Here is a 19,798-nt window from a genome sequence, read left to right as displayed (position 1 = left end):
TCACCACTCCTGTGATTTATGTAAACATGTATGGGAAGACATCTGTTTCTAATATTGTAGCCATCTTTGGAAATCCTAAATAGTGTGTTTTATTATGACCTTTTAAAATTAATTATGCAAAATCCCTAGAAGTGTGAAAATGAGTAGTGCCATCAGATCCTGAGAGGGACATATTCCAAGGTAAAAGTGTGGAGAACACCACATTTTATTTATTTTTGAAATAATAAAAGTAGTTCATTTAATCAAACAGATAAAAGCAACACAAAACCTTTTCTAAGAATTGATTATATAAATTACCAGCAATTCAAAACATTTCAGTCTCCACACTTTATTAAACTGAAACATTGGCCAACTTAATGGTCTGCCTATAAACCTGTACACGATCCAGGAATAAGAGTCACCTCTACTAGGCACATAGATTGCTAGTACCGCATTTTAATATAGCTCATTTTGCATTTGTTGTTCCTATAAGTATCTGCTATGTTGAAACGGATAGATTTACTATCTCAGCCAGATGATCAAGGTTTACATTATCAGTGATAATCAGAGCAATAGCATGTACCCTTCATGTGACAGCACAGAAAATGGCACTTTACCTCTGTGGTCTTCCTCCCCAAATATTTATAACCCTAAACAAATTCTGAGATAAACCCCAGTTGAGGACAGTCTATAAACACCTGATCATTATTCCTCAAAACTGTCAGGTAAAAATGAATAAGAGAAATCTGAGACACTATAACAAACAAAGGGGATCTAAGTAAGACATGATAACTAAAGGTATTATGGCAGCCTTGATGGGACCCTGGTAGAGAAAATGGACATTAGGTAAAAATTCAGGAAATCTAAATAAACTATTCACACCAGTTTAAAAAAACAAAAACAAAATCTTATGGATTGCTTTAGTGTTCTGTTGGGCTTTGACAAAGAATAACGCCAGATTTTTCATCCGGATAGCAATGACTTGATAACACTTGTGGTATTTCCTCTGAAACCTAGTTCATTTGATAAATGCACCATCACTATGACTAAATAACTTGTGATCGCAACATTTTTGCTTCATTTTCTTCTTTTCTGCTTAATATTTTCTTTACTAAGAAAAATACATACAGGTTTTCACCATTTAAAAGTTAAATGACATTCTTAAAGATCATTTGAGAATAACTGTTTGGAACTTGGGACACATTTTCCTGTGTTACTTGTATAATATGAATAAGGTGTCTGTCACATACATATCAAATTAACACTAATAGTTCTCTCAGACTTTGGTAATTTAAAGCTTTGAACCTTATTTTAAAATAGTGATTGCTGGCCCCAAACCCCACAGTATTATCAGGTCTGTGTTTAGCTCACCCCATAATTCTGATATGAATTCTGGATGAGTGGGAACCTCTGGTCTATTACAGTCTGTGGTGAAATGCATCTGCATTTCTGTTTTTGGTCAACAAGACATATCTTCCCAACAGCTGTCTTGGCCAATGGATTGGAATCTCTTGCCTGCTTCCTTTGCATACCAGAAGCTGAGACCAGACCTTCTTAAATGAAAGCCTTTTGTAGTATTTCCTGAAATGAAGGTGTTAGGGTCAAGGATTAGAGGACAGGATAGGGAAGAGAATCACAATGCAGGAAAAAGATAAGCTGTCGGTCCCAGGACTTCCTGCAAGGTGTATATTTCCCAAGACACTTGGAATCCTAGAATGATCAAGCTGCAGTGAGCTTCATAGACACATCTGGTACAGACCTTTCTGTTTACGGGAATAGTGAATTTCTTGCTCAGGTTGGTTCTGGGCCAACTCCCTGATCACTTACTGTATTATATTCCTATTGACCTGGGAGAGTGGCTTGTAGTTCTCATTTCTTTCCTGTCACACACTGCATTTTATTATTCTTTCATGCTTGGGCCCACTCTGACCATGTCCACATCCCCAAGCTACCTGCCCCTGAACTTCATGCAGAATCCTTCAGATATAAAGGAGAAACACAGAGTGGGGATACATGGTAAAGGTTCTGAGTCCAGAATTAAAAGTTGACCCCTAGTGTTCATTGAGTCCTGCCTGATCCTTTTGTTCAGTTTTCTAACTGATTCCTTTGATTTAAGATTACAATTAAGGCTAACTTTTAAGGCTTAATTAAAATTAAATGTCCCTTATTTCAATATTTTAACCCCCATATAAAAAGTGACCTATAAAAAGGAAAACATTTCTCCATCTTTGGGTAGAAAAGAGATTTTTACATTTGAGAGGAAAACTTGGGCTGTCTTTGCCCAGCCCTTCATTGAAATTGAAGGAGAGCTCTGTTGTAATGAATATTTGCTCTGGAGTGGCATCAGACAACAGATGAGGCAGAGGGTTGCTACCCACAGGCCTGAGGTATGAGAGCAGTGAAGTCAGGAGGAGGAGTCATTTTCACCAGCCTTTTTTCCCTTCAACCTCACCTGCCTGGTCCTGGGAAGCTATGCCATGCCAGTCTGGATCACCCTAGTCTACAGTCATAAGCAAAAGACTCAGGTAGAGATGCTGAGATGTAGGGGAGGAAGGAGAAGGAAAGTACTCTGCACTGAGAAGGAAGAAAACTTTCTCAGACCTCTAACCTCTGATGGCTATTCATTTATATGAAGGAAATATCTATTTTGCAATAAATGTGGTGGGGAACTGCAGGTTTTTTGTTTGTATATATATTTGCAAGTATCTATATTCTCCAAAGCAAAAATAATTGCTGAATTAACCTTTTATTATGGGCCAATGGTTCTGTTAGAGGAAAAAAACAACAACAACAACAACAACAAAACACAACACCAGTAGGGAAACCAATCTTGAATTCCTTACTTGCTAGTTTATTTCCATGGTGATATACATTTGTTAAACCATTATTTCAGAAAAAGAAAAAGTTGAACTCAAACTATGTGGAAACTATCTAAAAACTGCATAACTAAAAAGGCTCTTTGGACAATACAATTCAAGCTGACAATGAATGGGTAACATATGCTCACTCATCTTTTACAAATTCTGTTCTGATGTTTAAATTATAAAAAAAAAAAATCTTTTGAACGTCAATGCATTTTGGGCAGAGGCATAGAATTGCCAGCTTTTAAATTTTTATTAAATTTATTGGGGTGATATTGCTTAGTAGCATTATATAAGTTTCAAGTGTCCAACTCTGACACATCGCCTGTATATTGCACTGTGTGCTCACTACCCAAAGGCTAGTCTCTTTCCTTTGCCATTTATTTGTCCCCTTTACCCTCTTCATCCTCCCACCACCATCCTTCCCCTCTAATGACCTGTCGTCTGTGTCTGTTTGTTTTGTTTGTTCATTTACTCCTTTCCGTTCTGTTTCCCACATATCAGTGAACTCATATTGTTCTTGTTCTTTTCTATCTGACTTGTTTTGCTTAGGATGATATTATCAAGATCCATCCCTGCTGTCACAGTGGCAGCATTGCAGCCTTTCTATGGCCATGTAGTATTCCATTCAGGTACTTCTACTTGGGGTCCTTTCATTTAATTGGAGCACACAGATACACATGCCCCCTCAGAAGCAAGAGTGCTTAGCTAGCTTCAGGAGTCACCTTCTTGAGATGTGTAATAAAATAATATATTCTTCAAATATGTTTTATAACTTTTATATTTGCCCTTGTTTTTCAAATATTGGAATAGTGTTTTAAAAAAAATGCAAAGATAGTATCAGATAGTAAATGGTATAATAAGCCAAAAACTCAAGACCCTTATGCCTAAGTCTTTGTGCCTCTGGTTAAATCATTTACCATCCTGCACTTAATAATTTCATTTTAAAAATGTAAAGGTTGAATTAAATTAGCTCCTCATGGGATGGACCTAGACTTTGAACTATGTTAGCATCTTAGTACTTGAGATGAAAGCATGCCTAAAATTTGTGATTTTCTTCTATCTTGCTTAAAAGGAAATTGAATATTTTATAATAAGTGTAAATATGCTATGATGTGACCACACCCAAGGTTTCTATTAATAGTCTCAGTTCTCCGGGTGTTTAATTACTGAAATAAATCACTTGCTAACAATTGGTCTACCCAGTTGCTAAGAAGAAGTAAAAAATATTTATTATCGCATCTTCACAGAGAATCAGGACGGATAAATTAGATGAGAGAAACTTGAGAGTCCTTGCGAGAAAGGTGCTTTTTAAGTGCAGAGTATTTGCATTACTATCATTCCTATTATGTAGCAGATATGAGAAATTCAAATTTCCTTTGTATTTCTGTTAGCTGTATTTCCTCAAGGGAATATACTTGAAAAATGACGAACTGTGTCTCAACTAGAATGGTCAAGAAAACATCTGTGCTTCTGATCACATTTTTGGAAATAGAGGTTGCAAACTAATCTCTCAAATTTCTTGGAGAACAGATTAAACTTTATGGAGAAAATGGACATAATGAAATACTTTTTATATATTAGGTTATTTTCAAAACATATTTCCTTAAGTTTTCACCAGCACTACTAAAAGAATAGTGACTATACTAGTTACTTTACCTGCATGAGCTATAAATAAATTAGAAATCATCTCTTCTTGTTTAGAATTTTAGGAATAGGATTGCTTATATTTAAAGGAATCGTTTTAAAATTTATAGTATTATGAATTTTGTTAAAGATAATTTCTTCAACAGGAAATAACTCTTAAATTCTAAAGTGTTCACTATTTCCCAATGGAGTCAAAAGATTCCACTTTTAAAGTTTAGATATAAATGAGACTTTTTATAAAACAATTCAATTAATAAGAGATGACTTGATTATAGATTTAAGAAGAACTGTCCATTTTTTTTTCTTAGTGACTACGTTTATTTAATGCCAAACATTCGATAATCAGGGGAATAGGACATGTAGTTACTATTTTCACACATACAAGTTCAAGTGGCACAATGAGACACATAGTCCCTATAATTTAAGCACAATTCACATCTGTGCTAAATATGCAAATAAGTATCATTGGTCTAATTCCCAATCCCACTTTTTCTCGCTGAATTTTTAATTCACTTTACCAGACCTACAAATTACTCCATGCACTACCTTATATTAAATCAGGAACTATTATTATATAAAATCCTGTGTCCACATTAAGTGCTTATTCAATAGATGACAAGCATTATATCTTGCAGATATCATAGGCCAGGTATATATATTTTGTGTTTAAGACTCACTTTCTGAAAGGTTTTATCCACTTTTTTTTTCTTCAGTTGACATACAGTATTTATTAGTCTCAGGTGTAAATTCTTACCCCCTTTTAATTGTTTCTTTAGATGTTTATTTATAAATTGCAGTGCTCTTAGACAACAAAAAGAGAAAGAAATTTTCTAGGCATTTATGTAAACATTCAAGTAAACCTGGATTCTGACTTAAACCATCTACATTTATTTACTTGAGTGTATGTTTGTCAATACTTCTACTACTAAGTGTAAATGTTGAAGAAAACAGGACTTGGAAATACAAAATTGTTGACAAGAGCCAAGACAAGTCATGAGCTTTTGTCTATAGGCTGTGTTGTACTCTTTTAATTATTTTGAAGTCCAGAGTAGAGACTGGTTGAATCTAACTTACCTATTACAGCAGTAGAATAAGTAACTTAGTCATAGATGAGAGGCCATGGGTACTTACCAGAACATTTTACTTTTGTAGATTTCCCCCAAAACTGACAAAATTAGGACATAAAAATGCATCCTAGAGCACATTAGCCCAGGCAAAGACATCGGTAACTGATTTGCATGTGGATTAGGAAATGCTAATGATTTTTTTGGTTTTCCTTGGAAACTCTTAGAGTTGACTTCTGAAGCTAATTTGGATTGTAGATGAGCTGAGCTAAAGCAAACAGGGCTACATTAGCCTTTTGTTCCATTAGCTCCTAATCATTGGCTTTTGTAACGCATCTGGAACTATTGTTATGTTCCTTTGGATCCTTGGCCTTTACTTTAAAAATCACATAATACTGTCTGCTTGGTTAAATAATGCCGAGTGATTTCTGTTATTATAATATCAAGGCAAATATAAAGTTTTAAGCTTCATTTTAAGCTTCATTTCAACCATATTTGGTTCCCATTATACAGCTGGAAATGTTCACTTCATAATAATGGTCAGTCATAAGGTCTAAAACCCAATTCTGTTATTTAGAAAGGACAGAAGTGATTCATGGAGGCATGGAAACACTGGGAAAGCAATTGTGAATAACAAAGGACACGTGATTCTCACTCTTTGGATTTGTGGAAGCTGATGATATTGGAAGAGATAGAAAAAAATAAAAATAAAGCCTACTGGTTTTTGTTTCCTAAAAAAAAAAAGTGAATATAACACTGTACATATATGTACTTTTAGAGAGAGGTTGAGATTATTCCAGTGCTAATTTTTGGTTACTAGACTATATGTGTCTTGGTGCCATTATTTGTACACCTACACATTTACATTTTCATTACTTTTGGAACCTCCTTGTTGTACAGGCAGAAATATAAAGGAGGTGAATTCTAGGCTACTTTGTTCCTTTTTAGCAGTTCTTAAAAGAAAAGCTCATTGTTTTACTATTTAAAGACTACCCTGTATGGATTAGCAATTGTCTGTAGATTCTAATAACCATAGCCCCAGGGGACTATTGTGTTGCAGAAACAATATGTTACCTTTGTCTCCTGCACCCAACTTATTCCCTTGTAGTTTAGTTATTTTGTGTAATTAACCTATTTTAGGAGTTTGTAAGATTTTTGGTGTTATATGCAGAAAGGTATGTCACTATTTATCATACATTTTTCTGGGAAGAGGATCCCTACCTAACACCCTGAGCTAAATAGATAAAATCAGTATCTCAGACCATTAGAAAATACATTTTTTGCTCTTTGACAAAATTTAAGCAAACAAACAACAGGAACTGTATTCATCACTGATGCGTTTTCCTTAGCACTTGGCAATGGTCCCTCCCGTAAATACTTTTGCACAGCTGGATTTTAGAATTGCGTGAAGCTTGAACTAATTTCTTGGGCCTGGTACCCTACATTAGCAAGTTAGGAACTTTGATTTCATGTTTACCTCCTTCAGGCAAAATAAGTTTGTTTTATGAAACAATGGCCATTTACTTAATTTATTTAGTCTTCTTCCCATTCAAACTTTTATCAACTCTAAAGAAGGGAGTACTTAATTGATGGATTGAAATTACCTACAAATAATTCCTGAGTTAAAAGAAACTAAAAATATCCTTCCAAGTTATGAGCAAAATTGGTTAGATACCTGAAGAAGCTAAATCATCCAAAGTTCAGTTTTTTTTACCAGACTTCTTACAGGTGGTGATTTCCACATTAAAAATAAAAGTTATTAGTTCAGAAAGGAAAAGTGTACAGAGTCTTTGTGAAGAAAATGTAAATCTTGTCCTAAAGAGTAATTTAAATGAGGAAAAAATAAATGGATATGATATATTCAACAATAACATCTCCTTGACTGGAAAAGAGAAACTGATCTGGTAGCATTCCTATCTTGTTTGACTTCCCCAAGAATCAGGATCTGAAGGAAATAGGAATAGCATAGAAGATCAAGACCACAATTATCCCAAGGCCCTTTCAAATTGTATATCACCAACCACTAGATAAAATCACCCAACTAGGTAGTATTTTTAAAAATTCACCTAGTCATACTAGCAAATTATTTAACAAAGATGAGCAATATGATTAAAATGTTAGTGATCTCTTCTCATTAAAACCTATGAAATATTTGTATTTAACTGTAGTTGGTGCTTCCAGTGTAGATATTTAAGTGGATTTTAATTGCTGCAGAGAAAATGTGTACTATTTAACAGGAGATTTCCTATGTTCATCCTACTGGTTAAAATATGGTCAAAAGTTATCAGATAGTGAATGTAAACAAAGGCAAGAGGATTTTACTATTTTACCGTAAAAATGTGAAAACAAAGTAATCGCCTTATAACTTTTGCATTCTGTACCTGTCTTTTTTTTTTTTTAGCAATCTTGTTCTTATTTATAGCTGTATTAACCATTATAGAATTATTGCTCATTCCTTTGGGTCTAGACCCAGAAGATCAAAGCCAAGACCAAGTTAAAAGAGTCCCAACACTGTTGGCATGAATGCATCACCCCCAGGCTCACTGGGTAGTGACTGTTTTCCACGGGCCATTTTAACCCACCCCCCAAATTTTTCTATGGTTTCTGGAACCTCCTGAAGGTCTTCCACAGAGTAGAACTATGGTACTCAACCCATACTGTGCATCAGAATCACCTGGTGGGATTTAAAAAAAAAAAAAATACAGGCATTTGAGTGCTGCTTCCAAGATTTCTGATACATTTGGTCTGTGGTCAGACCCAAATTAAGTGATTTCTGAAATATTCTCAGGTAGTTCTGATGTGCAACACCAGGCTGAAGATCACTGAGTAGAGATCTTTCCATCCTAATTTCACAGATCCCAGATGTAAGAATTTGAGAGCTATAAGTATATATATATATATATATATATATATATATATATATATATATATATATCTCCAAGTACAAGTTTACCCTGTTAATAGCTGAGATTCCAAATCCAGCAAATGCAAAGGATATTATTAAAAATGATCTCATTGATTTTCTAAACCATGACAAATGCTTGACCACAAACAAACTATCGTGGATTCTGATCCCAACAGATGTCCTTTCTAAACACCTGTTGGAGTGAACTCTGCCATTGGCCCTTTAAATGGGATGGAGTGTTAATTTTCTAAAAGTAGTGATGGCAGTTGGCATGCTAGAAATGCACATTTGCTGCCTGTGTTCCATTCTAGTAAACCATCTCCTGAATTACAATGTTGATCTCTTGGTTGTGCATTGAGAGATGTCTGCAAATGCTATTAGGATTGAGTGGTAGTCTTGTTTATAAGGTTTGGTTAGAGGGAGTTGATTTCACATAATTAGCCAATAATGAAAAACAATGCTTTTTTTTTTTAACCTTCTTGTGATCTATCAAGCATTGACTTATTAAAAACTGGAACTGTGTTGCCGAAACCGGTTTGGCTCAATGGATAGAGCGTCGGCTTGGCGACTGAAAGGTCCCGGGTTCGATTCCAGTCAAGGGCATGTACCTTGGTTGCGGGCATATCCCCAGTAGGGGGTGTGCAAGAGGCAGCTGATCAATGACTCTCTCTCACTGATGTTTCTAACTATCTCTCTCCCTTCCTCTCTGTACAAAATCAATAAAATATATTAAAAAAAAACAAAAAAAACTGGAACTGTGGTTGTAAACTGGAGACTGTTGAAAGCTCACCTAGAAAGCTGTTTCACATTCCTCCCAAGTGGGGAATCTCAGTTTGTGTTTAGTTATAACGGAATCATTAAAAATGTCCTGCAGCCTCACTCCAGACATGCCCGTGGATGGTCCTATCCACAAACTGGCATAAACAAGCTGTGCTAGTATCTTTATCTCCAGCGAGTTCATCGCGTCTATCTGTGGCGCAATACTGAGCCAGGTACCGCCTGGCTGAAGGTCATGGGTTGCACATAGCTATGCAAATACTTTATTTTTGGGACAGCTGGATCACTCCCTGACCTGACTTTCGTGCGGGGGAGGATCATCTTCATCTCTTTGCCTTCCTGCCCTTTCTAAAATTAGCAAGGCCTTTAACAAGGAGATATTTTAAGCAGCTCATGTTCACTTGTCTCATCAGGAGATGCTTATTTTGCATCTGACACACTCGCATGTGTCAGATTTGCATGTGTGCATAGTTAGACCTTGGGAGCCCCTCCATGCTTTTCCCATCACTCATATAAGAAACTTGCACACATAAAGACCCTGGGATTACCAGCTGAGAGTCAGTGGGTAAACATAAATGAAGGGAAGACACTTTTTAGGAATGCGAATATGCTTCTGAGACCATCCAGTGCAGGCATTTGCACATCAGCCCTCAGCTTTTCGGATCTGTTTGCATAAGACCTGGCTGTGACTTCACTTCAGAGACCTCAGTGATCTTGCGCCTGTAGCAAACATTTATAGGAGCCACTGCCAGCCTGTGGATAAGGGAAGCTAATGAGAAACTGCCTTCCAAAATCTGAACGGCAAAACCAAAACCAAGCAAATCCAAAAAATCTAAAACAGAACCACAAAAGAGCTCAAACAATCCGTGCTCACAAGAAGACGCGGAGAAAAAGACCAAGATGTAACTTTGATTTGATAACTGGATTTATCAGTCACAGGACGGGCGTGCAGTGGGTACTTTGTATTTTTCTCCTTTGAAAAAAAAAAAAAAAAGCAAGTGCAAATCTATGTTTTGCTGCACCCGTGGGACCAAAACAGTATGAGTGTGAGAAAACACAGACTCTAAAAGCAAGATGGAATGTCAGCAGGTAAACCCTGTTCCACAGTCTTGTCATTCCGCAACAGTTGTGCGTGGTACTCGTGTTTGCACCTCTAAGAAATTTCCATTTTTTCGCATCAAAAAATCCAGATACGAAGCTGAGGCTGCTTTCTTCGCCAACCTGAAGCTGTCTGATTTCAACATCATCGACACCCTTGGCGTTGGAGGATTCGGAAGAGTGGAACTGGTAGGTCGTTGTTCTTTGAATGCCTTTGAAAGCCTCTCCTTTTGCTCCCTAGTAAGATTTCTCTCTTTTCCTCTCTCATCTTTAATTACTGTGGTTCCTAACTTGGTACAAAAGAATTTCATATTGGCACATGCAGAGTTTGCAAAATCGCCTACATTAGGTAGTCAGTAAACTAAAAGTAAAATGAATACAGATTTACTCTTTAGAAAACCACGTTATAGGAAGTGACACATAAACACGTTTACTTAGTGAGGAAGGAGTCACAAAGGGCTTCTTGCTCAGCTGGTATTCTATGATCTTTATTTGCTTCCACAGTTCTGAGCAGTGCTTATTATTTTAATTATGTGCCAATCCATAATCACAATAATTAAAATGTAAGTTTAAGTATATATAAAGGGAAATGAGACATATATATACATATAGTCCTTACCACTGCTTTAAAAAAAAGTCAAGTAAATGCTGTTAGAGTAGTAATTCTGTGATTCTTGAGTTTCACGCACCTATACATATATAACCTTATTAGGTAATAATGGCTTGAATATTTTATACAATTTATGTCACACACATACACAGCTAAGTTTTCATGAAGGTGATGGAGACATTTGGGTACAAGTTTATGCATTAAGCATATTGCATGCGTGTGATATAAAGCAAGTGAAAGCATGCTCTATCATACTTTTGTTTGAAATATAAATTTAAAAAGTGCCATTGCAACAAACATTTTTTTAAAAGGCATTCTGGCTACTGTATCGCTGCATTTCAACACTGTGCAAAACAAGCCTCTCTGGGCACAGAGATTAAGTTCCACCTCTCCGCTGACATGGAGGAGTCCCTGCTATCAGACGCCAGTACAGTATGTTAGGAACTCCCTGCCACTGTGTACAGTGAAGTAAACAGTTACTGTTGCCACCAGAGGACCAGAGAAATCCCCTTCCATGCAAGTATAGTCGACCTAGCGCTATTTTTGATATTCGTCCAGTTGAGCTACAATTGGGACTTCTGACTCTGACACGCAGTAAGATGTTATTTACTTAAAGATTAGACACGAGGGTTTTTGAGCCATAATGTGTTTCACTAAGTTTGTATTACATTTCCCTTAACATGAGATATGTTAGTAATACTACATCTGACTTGACTACTGCCTTCTGAGAAGGCCTCTGAGGATCCAAGCATTCTTAGTTATTGGAGTAAAAATCAAGTAAGGGCCCAGGAAAACCTCTCGCTTTTCTGCATCTGGCCAGTTCACATAGTCCTGGATTTAGTGGTAAAAAACCTTTAGTGAAGATTTATTAACAGTGTTACACATGAATAGCTCTGCACTCAGGATGGAGGGACATTGAACAGGACAGAGGGAGGAAAGAGCCCTTTGCCATGAAGAGTGTAGTGTCTGGTGTGTTTATTGACATAGTTGTATGTGTCTAAACCTCTCTCTGAGTGAAGCAGTATATGAAGGACAGAATTTCCTAGAGACTGATTTTGTGACTGTTATAGTTTCTTAAATATGTTTTAAACACTATGGAGAATAAAACTGCTGCTTCAGTTGACAAGAAAACAACAACATTGGCAACTTGGTGGAGTCCAAGGGTTGTGAACCTGTAAGTTACCAGTGAGAAATTTTGTGAAATGCAGTGCAGGAGTTTTTTGCAATATTGAAAGCTACTCATAGACACCGAGACCACTTCAAACTGGACAATTAAATGCCAAACAGATAATGTAACACTTCAAGAAAATTCCCTTAAAAATATCTGAGATGGCACAAGCAATTAATGACACAGAGGGAAAGTTCAATGTGGACATTCAAAAAGAAATATATGTGTGTGTGTTTTGTGGTTGTGTGTGTCTGAGTACCTATATATTTACGCGTCATCTCCATCCCAGGAGAGATAGTCAACAGTAGTTCAGTCTAATACTCTTCTCAAGGGTATTATATTTCACTTTTACACAGATGTTTATAGACTAATGAAAGACATAACCTCAGGAATTAATGTGTGTTTAACCCAATACGGAAAACTTTAGATACAATGAAAAATCCAAACATAATGGGTCATTAGGGGAAGAGGCACATGTCCTTAACCTCTGAAGTGATGGCATCTTATGTAATCTTGCACTTCTCAAAACTCACAATTCCCAGATTTTCTTCACTCTTCTATGTGGATTAGCCTTTTACTGATTACTTTTACACTAGAATCCAATGCTCACGGTCTTTACCACTTCCTAATTTACTAACTGCCAGATATGTTCATCTCATTTTGCATAATGACATAGCCTTCAGAGACTTCTTAGCATTTCTTAATTGTTATCATTGATGTCAACTTAAATGAACTTAGATGCAGGAGTATTGCTACATGGTTTATTGCCTGTTTCTAGAGATGGGAACATAATTTTGGACAAACTAAAGTATTTGTTCAATTTGTCAAGAAGCTTAAAGTAAACATCTATGCCAATGAGAATTCTGCTCTTAAGCTATTCAGTCTATTTCATAAATATGTTTAGAATAACTGATTGTAACTAGTTTAATATCAGGTACATCCTGTTCGCAGTGCCTTTTAAATCATTTGCTTTTTCTGGGGTTTTTTTGTTTGTTTTGTTTTGTTTTGTTTTGTTTTTTAGCATATCCCATATTTCCTGCCCATGTTTTTTTATTTTGAAGAATGGACTTAATTCATTCAGTGCTGTTTATAGTCTATCTTTCAGAAAGCCACATTTTATTTATAGTAATATTTTTAGGAAAATAATTCAGCTCTCTTTTATATATGATTTACTAATGAAAGTAGAGACATCTAAGCAAGTCTCTTAATTTCTAAGGTGTGACTGTAAGAGATGAAGCTTGACTTGAAAAATAGCAGGTAAATATCAGTCCCATTGCTGTGTGGTCACATTCCTCATTTATTCTACTTTTGTTCTTGTTAGAGAGGAGCTTGCTTTTCAAATAGACTTTCACGCCTCAAACTTTTTAAACTGGCAATGTTATGTGCTGATTTTATTAAATGTCAGATATGAAAACTATTTATTCAGCAATCCACTACCTCTCATACCAGCACAACATACTTGGGACAAAATATAGGAACAAAGATATGGAAGGTATAATTAATATCTTCTTGGGTTATATCCCTTCTTCATCATTTTTATATGCTTATGCAGTGAGCCGAGATCTCTACTGAGATCTATAAAATTTGATAATAAACAGCATTGCCTCTATGGACTCGCCATCTATTGGAAGGGACACTTATGTAAACTAACAAATAAACTCATGATCAGAGTCTGAGAAGCACAGGCTCAGGTCACCAGGGAACAATGTTTCTTCAAAGAGGTGGCATATCTATGATAGAGGGAGAGTTGAGTCATTGACATAAAAAAAAAAAAAAATTATGATACTCTCTTATAAAATGAAACTACTGCAGTATAATTAAGAAACTGATATTAACAATGTATATTAATAATCTAGAGGCCCAGTGCATGAAATTCATGCATGTGGGGGATGTCCCTCAGCCCAGCCTGCACCTTATCACAATCCAGGACTTCTGGCTCCCAACCACTCACCTGCCTGCCTGATTGCCACTAACCACTTCTACCTGTCAGCCTGATTGATGCCTAACTGCTCCCCTGCTAGCCCAATTGACCCTGCCCTCCTCTACAGGCCTGGTTCCCCCCCAACTACCCTCCCCTGCTGGCCTGATCACCCACAACCACCCTCCCTTGCTGGCCATCTTGTGGTGGCCATCTTGTGTGTTGGAGTGATGGTTGATTTGCATATTACCTCTTTATTATATAGGATTGATATTACATCATAACTAAAATAAGTATTTCATTTGAAACCTGCTTTATAATCTTCAAATTGTTTTCATTACCAGTATACAATTTTGCCTTGATAGCTACCTTGGGAGGGAAACATGGGGCAGGAAAAAAATCAAGAATAAAACATGTAAGTGATCTAAGAACATGCAGTCATTGAAAGATCTGTTGTGATTGCCCAGAACTAATACTAAATATACATCTATCTCAGGTAGAAAGGGAGAAGGAAAGAGAGATAGAATCAAGATAGGATCATTGATCGGCTGCCTCCTCCATGCCTCCTACTGGGGATTGAGCCCTGAACCCAGGCTTATGCACTAACCAGGAATCAAACCACAACCTCCTGATTCATAAGTCCATGCTCAACCATTGAGCCATGCTAACCAAGCTGATTTTTTAACAAAAAGCTTTTTCTATTATCTGGCTTCTAAAATGATTTAGATCCATACCTCCAACAGCCACCACTGAAGTAAATGTTAACTTCATTGTCACATGTACACCTCTGTCTAAAAAAATCTAGAATTCAAGAACCTGCATTAGACATAAACCTATAATTAAATATTATAATTGTGTTCTTCATCTTTGCTTATGTCAAACATTCAGAGGCTTTTCCTTCCCTGAATCTTTTGCCGTTCCTATTGGTTGTAAAATGTCTGTGAAGCAAAAAAAATCAGATAGTATAATGTGGCGGTTAAAAGCTAGGGCACTGGAACGAAACTTCTGGATTCACATCCTACCAGCTGTGTCATTTGCTTAAACCTTCTGAGTCTTAGTTTCCTCACATCTAAAATGAGGATAACATAGGATATTTATCTCACAAGATTGCAAGAGAATATTAATTAAGCCCCCCCCATGGTACCTCACATGCCATAAGTCACTATATATTGCCAATATCGTTATAATAATTATTAATATTAAAATATGCTAGTGATAGCTATCTTAATTATTTCCTGCTATTGCCATAGAAAGGGAAGGGAATGGAATATTTATGCTCTTTTTTCTCCCATTGCTAGGCCAACCCCTGACTATAAGCATTTCTCCAACATAAGAAAGAATGACCTTTGGTGATAGCTTGTATGAAATTCCCCAACCACTAAATCTCCTTTCTTTCTGATCTGTCATGAGTGGAGATGGGAAATAGTTTTCAATTTTCCTCACACTGAACCTTTGTGTACCTAAAATAGTGTGCTCTTACTTATCCATCTCTCTCCTAAATTGTAAAGCCCCCACCTCTTAACCTCTCAATGAGAAATCATTTTCAGGTGCAAACTACTGAATCATACCCAGTTTCTCCTCGGCCTTCTGAAACCTCTCATTCCTTCTGGCCCACAGTCCTAGGGTCAGATTGCCCAGAAAGGGGAAGTATGCAAGTTGCAAGAAGCCTGTCACACTCAGTCGACCACATTTATTTAACAGGCGTCCTCTTGACTCTGGTGACATTTTTGCCAGCTTCCTGGGAATGGTCCATCACAGGCAAGCAGGCCCAAAGGGCTACATAAACCAGTTGGGGGGAAAAAAATGGAACCTAAGAGATGATTAAGCAAGAAATTAAGTGATAAATGCTTTGCTCAATCAACAGAGTCTTATTTTATGATTATGAAAGGCCGGCAGCTTAACTCCAAAGGGAAACCCCATGTAAGACAAAACATTTCAAGAGCTTCTTACTGCCAAGCCACACGACAGTGAAATAGAATAGCTCAGGGGTTGCTTACAGGGCAGCCTTGCTATTTGTTCTCCACAGTGATTCTGGCTGCAGTGGGTGCCTGGGGGAAACCCTGCTGCCCTAAGGCCGAGGGTCCCCTGTAACTAAAATGAATAAGTTAGTTGAAATAAGTGGTTGAAAACACAAAGTTTGTCTCCATTGAATACAGCCTTTCTCTAGGTGTACTCTCCTGGGTTTATTACTAAATATGCCATCCTCGTTTTATGTTTACTCTTCAAAAAAATTAAAATGATTAACTGTGAAGAACAGTACTTATTTCTTTAAAAAATGCATTATTTAGATAGCTGATGAAAATCTAATCCAATAAATGGTAATTGAGCAGAATAGGTGCAGTCACATTATAATGGGACTACTACAACATCTAACTACGGGATAGTTTTTAAGCTGCAATCACAGGTAGTAAAGTCAATTCCTACTTTGACAGATGCTAATAAAGTAAGATATGCCTGAATTCATCTTGTTATAGTAGACTATATTCTTTGTACAATGATAGTTTTAAAAATTTGACTACAAGAGGATGACAAATAGAACAGTCACTTTCTTACACATCTTTTGCTGTTATACACCAGCTGTCTTTTAAAATGAATATTTTTCATTAAAGGTGTTTGAAATCGGTGTCATATAGTTAAGTAAAGCAATTAATTCCTCCTCCAAACCTGCATGTTATTCTAGAAAGATCAATGTCAATTTAGGAGTCACTAGACATATCCTCCCAAGGCTTAAGTAACTGGCAGTAAAACACCTGGTCATAGTTGCCTATTTGGTTCCTGTGACATAAATTTGATTTTTTTTTAACCCAAGTGAATTTATTAGCACATCACATTCAGCAACATTTCATTTATTAAATTCTCTAAATATATTTTGTGGGATATAGAAACATCAGCTATGATTCCTGCCCTCAGGGGATGTCTGTTTTCTCTTAAGTAAGAAGATAGAATCATCATATATTTTTTAAAAAATAGCAAATGAAACTCATTAGTATTATAGTAAATTTTAAATTATGCAGATAGATTCTCAGTATAAAAAAATGAGAGAGAGAGACAGAGAGAGAGAGAGAGAGAATGAGAATGAGAATGAATTTGGAATTGATGGGATAGAGAAAGCCCTGAGAAGACGCATGACTCAAGCCAGGTTTAGAAAAGAGGTTAGGATTTAAGTAAACAGATGGGGAAAGGCTATTCCAGGCAAAGTTTACAACACAGAAGGCCACGTGTTTCCACAGGAGGCCAAAGCAGGTGGCCTGACCAGAGTAGTTGTGTGGGGGAGCAGTGAGAAATATTATTAGATAGCAATTCACAGAGTAGTATAATTGTATTATATTCTTAAAGGAGATTAGACTTTAAAGTATCAGGCACTTGTGGGGGTATTAGATCAAGTGATGAAAGCATATAAACACTGATTTGGTTCTAAACTTCTATCCATGAAATAAAATAATCCACTGTAAGGTGACTAGACAGGCTATTTTTAGGTGGTGCTGCTCCCAAGATAAACATCGTAATTCCTCTCCTGGATAGGGCAGCTTACTTTGTGCCAAGATATAGTCCACATCCCTGAAAACTTTAGATAAACACTTTCAAAGAGAGATCCCTTCCATGACAAGGAAAAACAGCCCCCTTGTTAGTAATGTTGAAAGTATCCATGTGCTTTTAAATAAAATGGCTTTGCTTTCTGGAAATAAATATAGAAACATACATGGTAGCTTATCAAATGTATACATTTAATTTATCTCTAAGTCATACTCTGTTCCTCATATTATTACCCCCCATTGCCATTGACATAAACCACATAGTATTTAGCATGAACACTGAGCTATGAGATCAGGAGATGTGAGCCAGATAGAGGAAATAAAATGTGTGATGGTGTATAGTACCGAAAGATGAGGAATACAATTTTGAACAGTGAGGAGAGAAATTTTAACAACTGATTGAAAACAAGGGTAAGAGATCAACCAAAGGACTTGTATGCATGCATATGAGCAAAACCAATGGACACAGAGTGGGGGGTGAGGGCTTATGCTTGCGGGAGGGAGTGGTGAGGGAGAGGTCAATGGGGAAGAAAAGGAGACTCATGTAATACTTTAAACAATAAAGAATTTTAAAAAAGAAAACAGGAGTTTTCCTAAGATTATAGATATGCCTGCCTAAAATTTATAGTACCCAGAGAAAAGTAATTATCCTATATAATAAAAGCTTAATATGCTAAGTGTCAGGTTGACCAGTCGGCTGTTCAACTAATCAAAGCATAATATCCTAATGATATGCTAAGGCGGCTCAACCATTTGCTATGATATGCACTGACCACCAGGGGGAAGATGCTTCAACTGGTAGGTTAGCTTGCTGCTGGGATCAGCCCATCGGGACTGAGTGAGATGGGCCAGACATGCCCTGGAGCCCTCCCGTGGTTCCTCCCCAGCTGGCTAACCTCCTGGATCCCTCCCTAGCCCTGATCATGCACCTGTGAGGTCCCTCATCCTGGCCTGCACCCTCTCATGATCCAGGACTCCTTGGGGGATGTCAGAGAACCAGTTTTGGCCCGATCCTACGCCAGGCGGAAGGATCCCACTGGTGCCCAAATTCATGCACCAGGCATCTAGTCATATAATAATTAACACTTTTTTTGTTGTTGTTAGGGAATGTTGAATAAAATTCAAGGCTAATTTATAGAATAGAAGCTTTCTGTGCACTTTTAAAAATTCACTTTTTCATGAGTATAGTAAGTCAGCTCCTCCTGACGATGTCATAGCCAAAGAATTATTTGAGTCATGTAATAACATTCCTTTTTCATTCTCTGTGAAATTATGACTTCCTTAAATTCAGACAGATTTTTTTCCTATACCTTCTTCATTCAGACATTATAAATATTATTTTACAAGTATCCTTTTTAATTAACATTCCCCCATATCTTAGATGTCATAGTAATGATAATTTTTGTGTAGCACTTTTAAAAATATATATTTTTATTGATTTCAGAGAGGAAATGAGAGGGAGAGAGAAAAATATCAATGATGGTAGAAAATCATTGATCAGATGCCTCCTGCATGCCCCCTACTGGGAACTGAGCCAGCAACTCATGCATGTGCCCTTGACCGAAATCAAACCCAGGACCTTTCAGTCCATGCCCAAAGTTCCATTTGCTGAGCCAAACTGGCTAGAGCTGCTGTGTAGCACTTCAAAATTTTCAAACTATTTTCACATATACTATCTGATTTGATCTTAGACTATCTGTGTATATAACATAAGGTGGTTTTATTTTCATTTTATAAGTGAGGAATATGAGGATCAAGAAAATTATATAAAATTGCATATGATTATAGTATGTATATCATTAAAATATTATAAGGCATTGCTCATAAATACCTATTATTTTGACTAGATCATTTAAAAGAGTTTTGTGGTAATTATGTACATTTTGTTTAAATCAACCCATGATCCCACTCTTTTTAGAAAAGGAGGGCTTTTTTTATTTAGAAATTTGAATTAATAGCAAGTAAATAATAAGAAAAGATAATTTTTAATAAAAATAGTTTATAGAAACTAGTATAAAAATGAAATATAGTCTTGATTAATTTTATTGAAGGGGTAATGATAAGCATAGAAGGAAATGCTTTTTGGACATTTAATTCTTTAGAGTGTAAATTAAAAAATGAAAACTAGAACTAGACAAGTATCAGTATACATATTTTCTGGCATTTTTTCTGGCATTCTCTTTTTAAAATTCTTTAAAAGCTTTGTTGAGGTATAATTTACATACCATAAAATTGTTC

The 19,798-nt window shown here is 36.4% G+C and overlaps 1 protein-coding gene and 1 long non-coding RNA gene across 6 annotated transcripts in view; one reads left to right on the top strand and one right to left on the bottom strand.

The window, feature by feature from the left end:
- Nucleotides 1-19,798, bottom strand: part of LOC311632253 — a 580,642-nt gene that overhangs the window by 229,607 nt on the left and 331,237 nt on the right. The gene's annotated exons all lie outside the window — the stretch shown is intronic.
- The window catches only part of PRKG1 (protein kinase cGMP-dependent 1), a 1,113,305-nt gene that overhangs the window by 1,065,643 nt on the left and 27,864 nt on the right, over nucleotides 1-19,798 (top strand). For 2 of the 3 annotated variants that reach the window (XM_084903443.1, XM_084903442.1), the window contains one exon: nucleotides 10,424-10,520. In XM_084903443.1, the coding sequence (XP_084759569.1) occupies nucleotides 10,424-10,520 (97 nt within the window). Of the gene's footprint in view, nucleotides 1-9,193; nucleotides 10,323-10,423; nucleotides 10,521-19,798 lie in introns of those variants that run through there. The other variant, XM_084903444.1, reaches the window with a different exon arrangement.

This window comes from Pipistrellus hanaki, assembly GCF_964339955.1.
Source record: "Pipistrellus hanaki genome assembly, chromosome: 14".
In the NCBI taxonomy this organism is placed as follows: domain Eukaryota; kingdom Metazoa; phylum Chordata; class Mammalia; order Chiroptera; family Vespertilionidae; genus Pipistrellus; species Pipistrellus hanaki.
The sequence above is the reverse complement of the archived record's forward strand: the minus strand, read 5'-3'. Positions and strand labels throughout refer to the sequence as shown.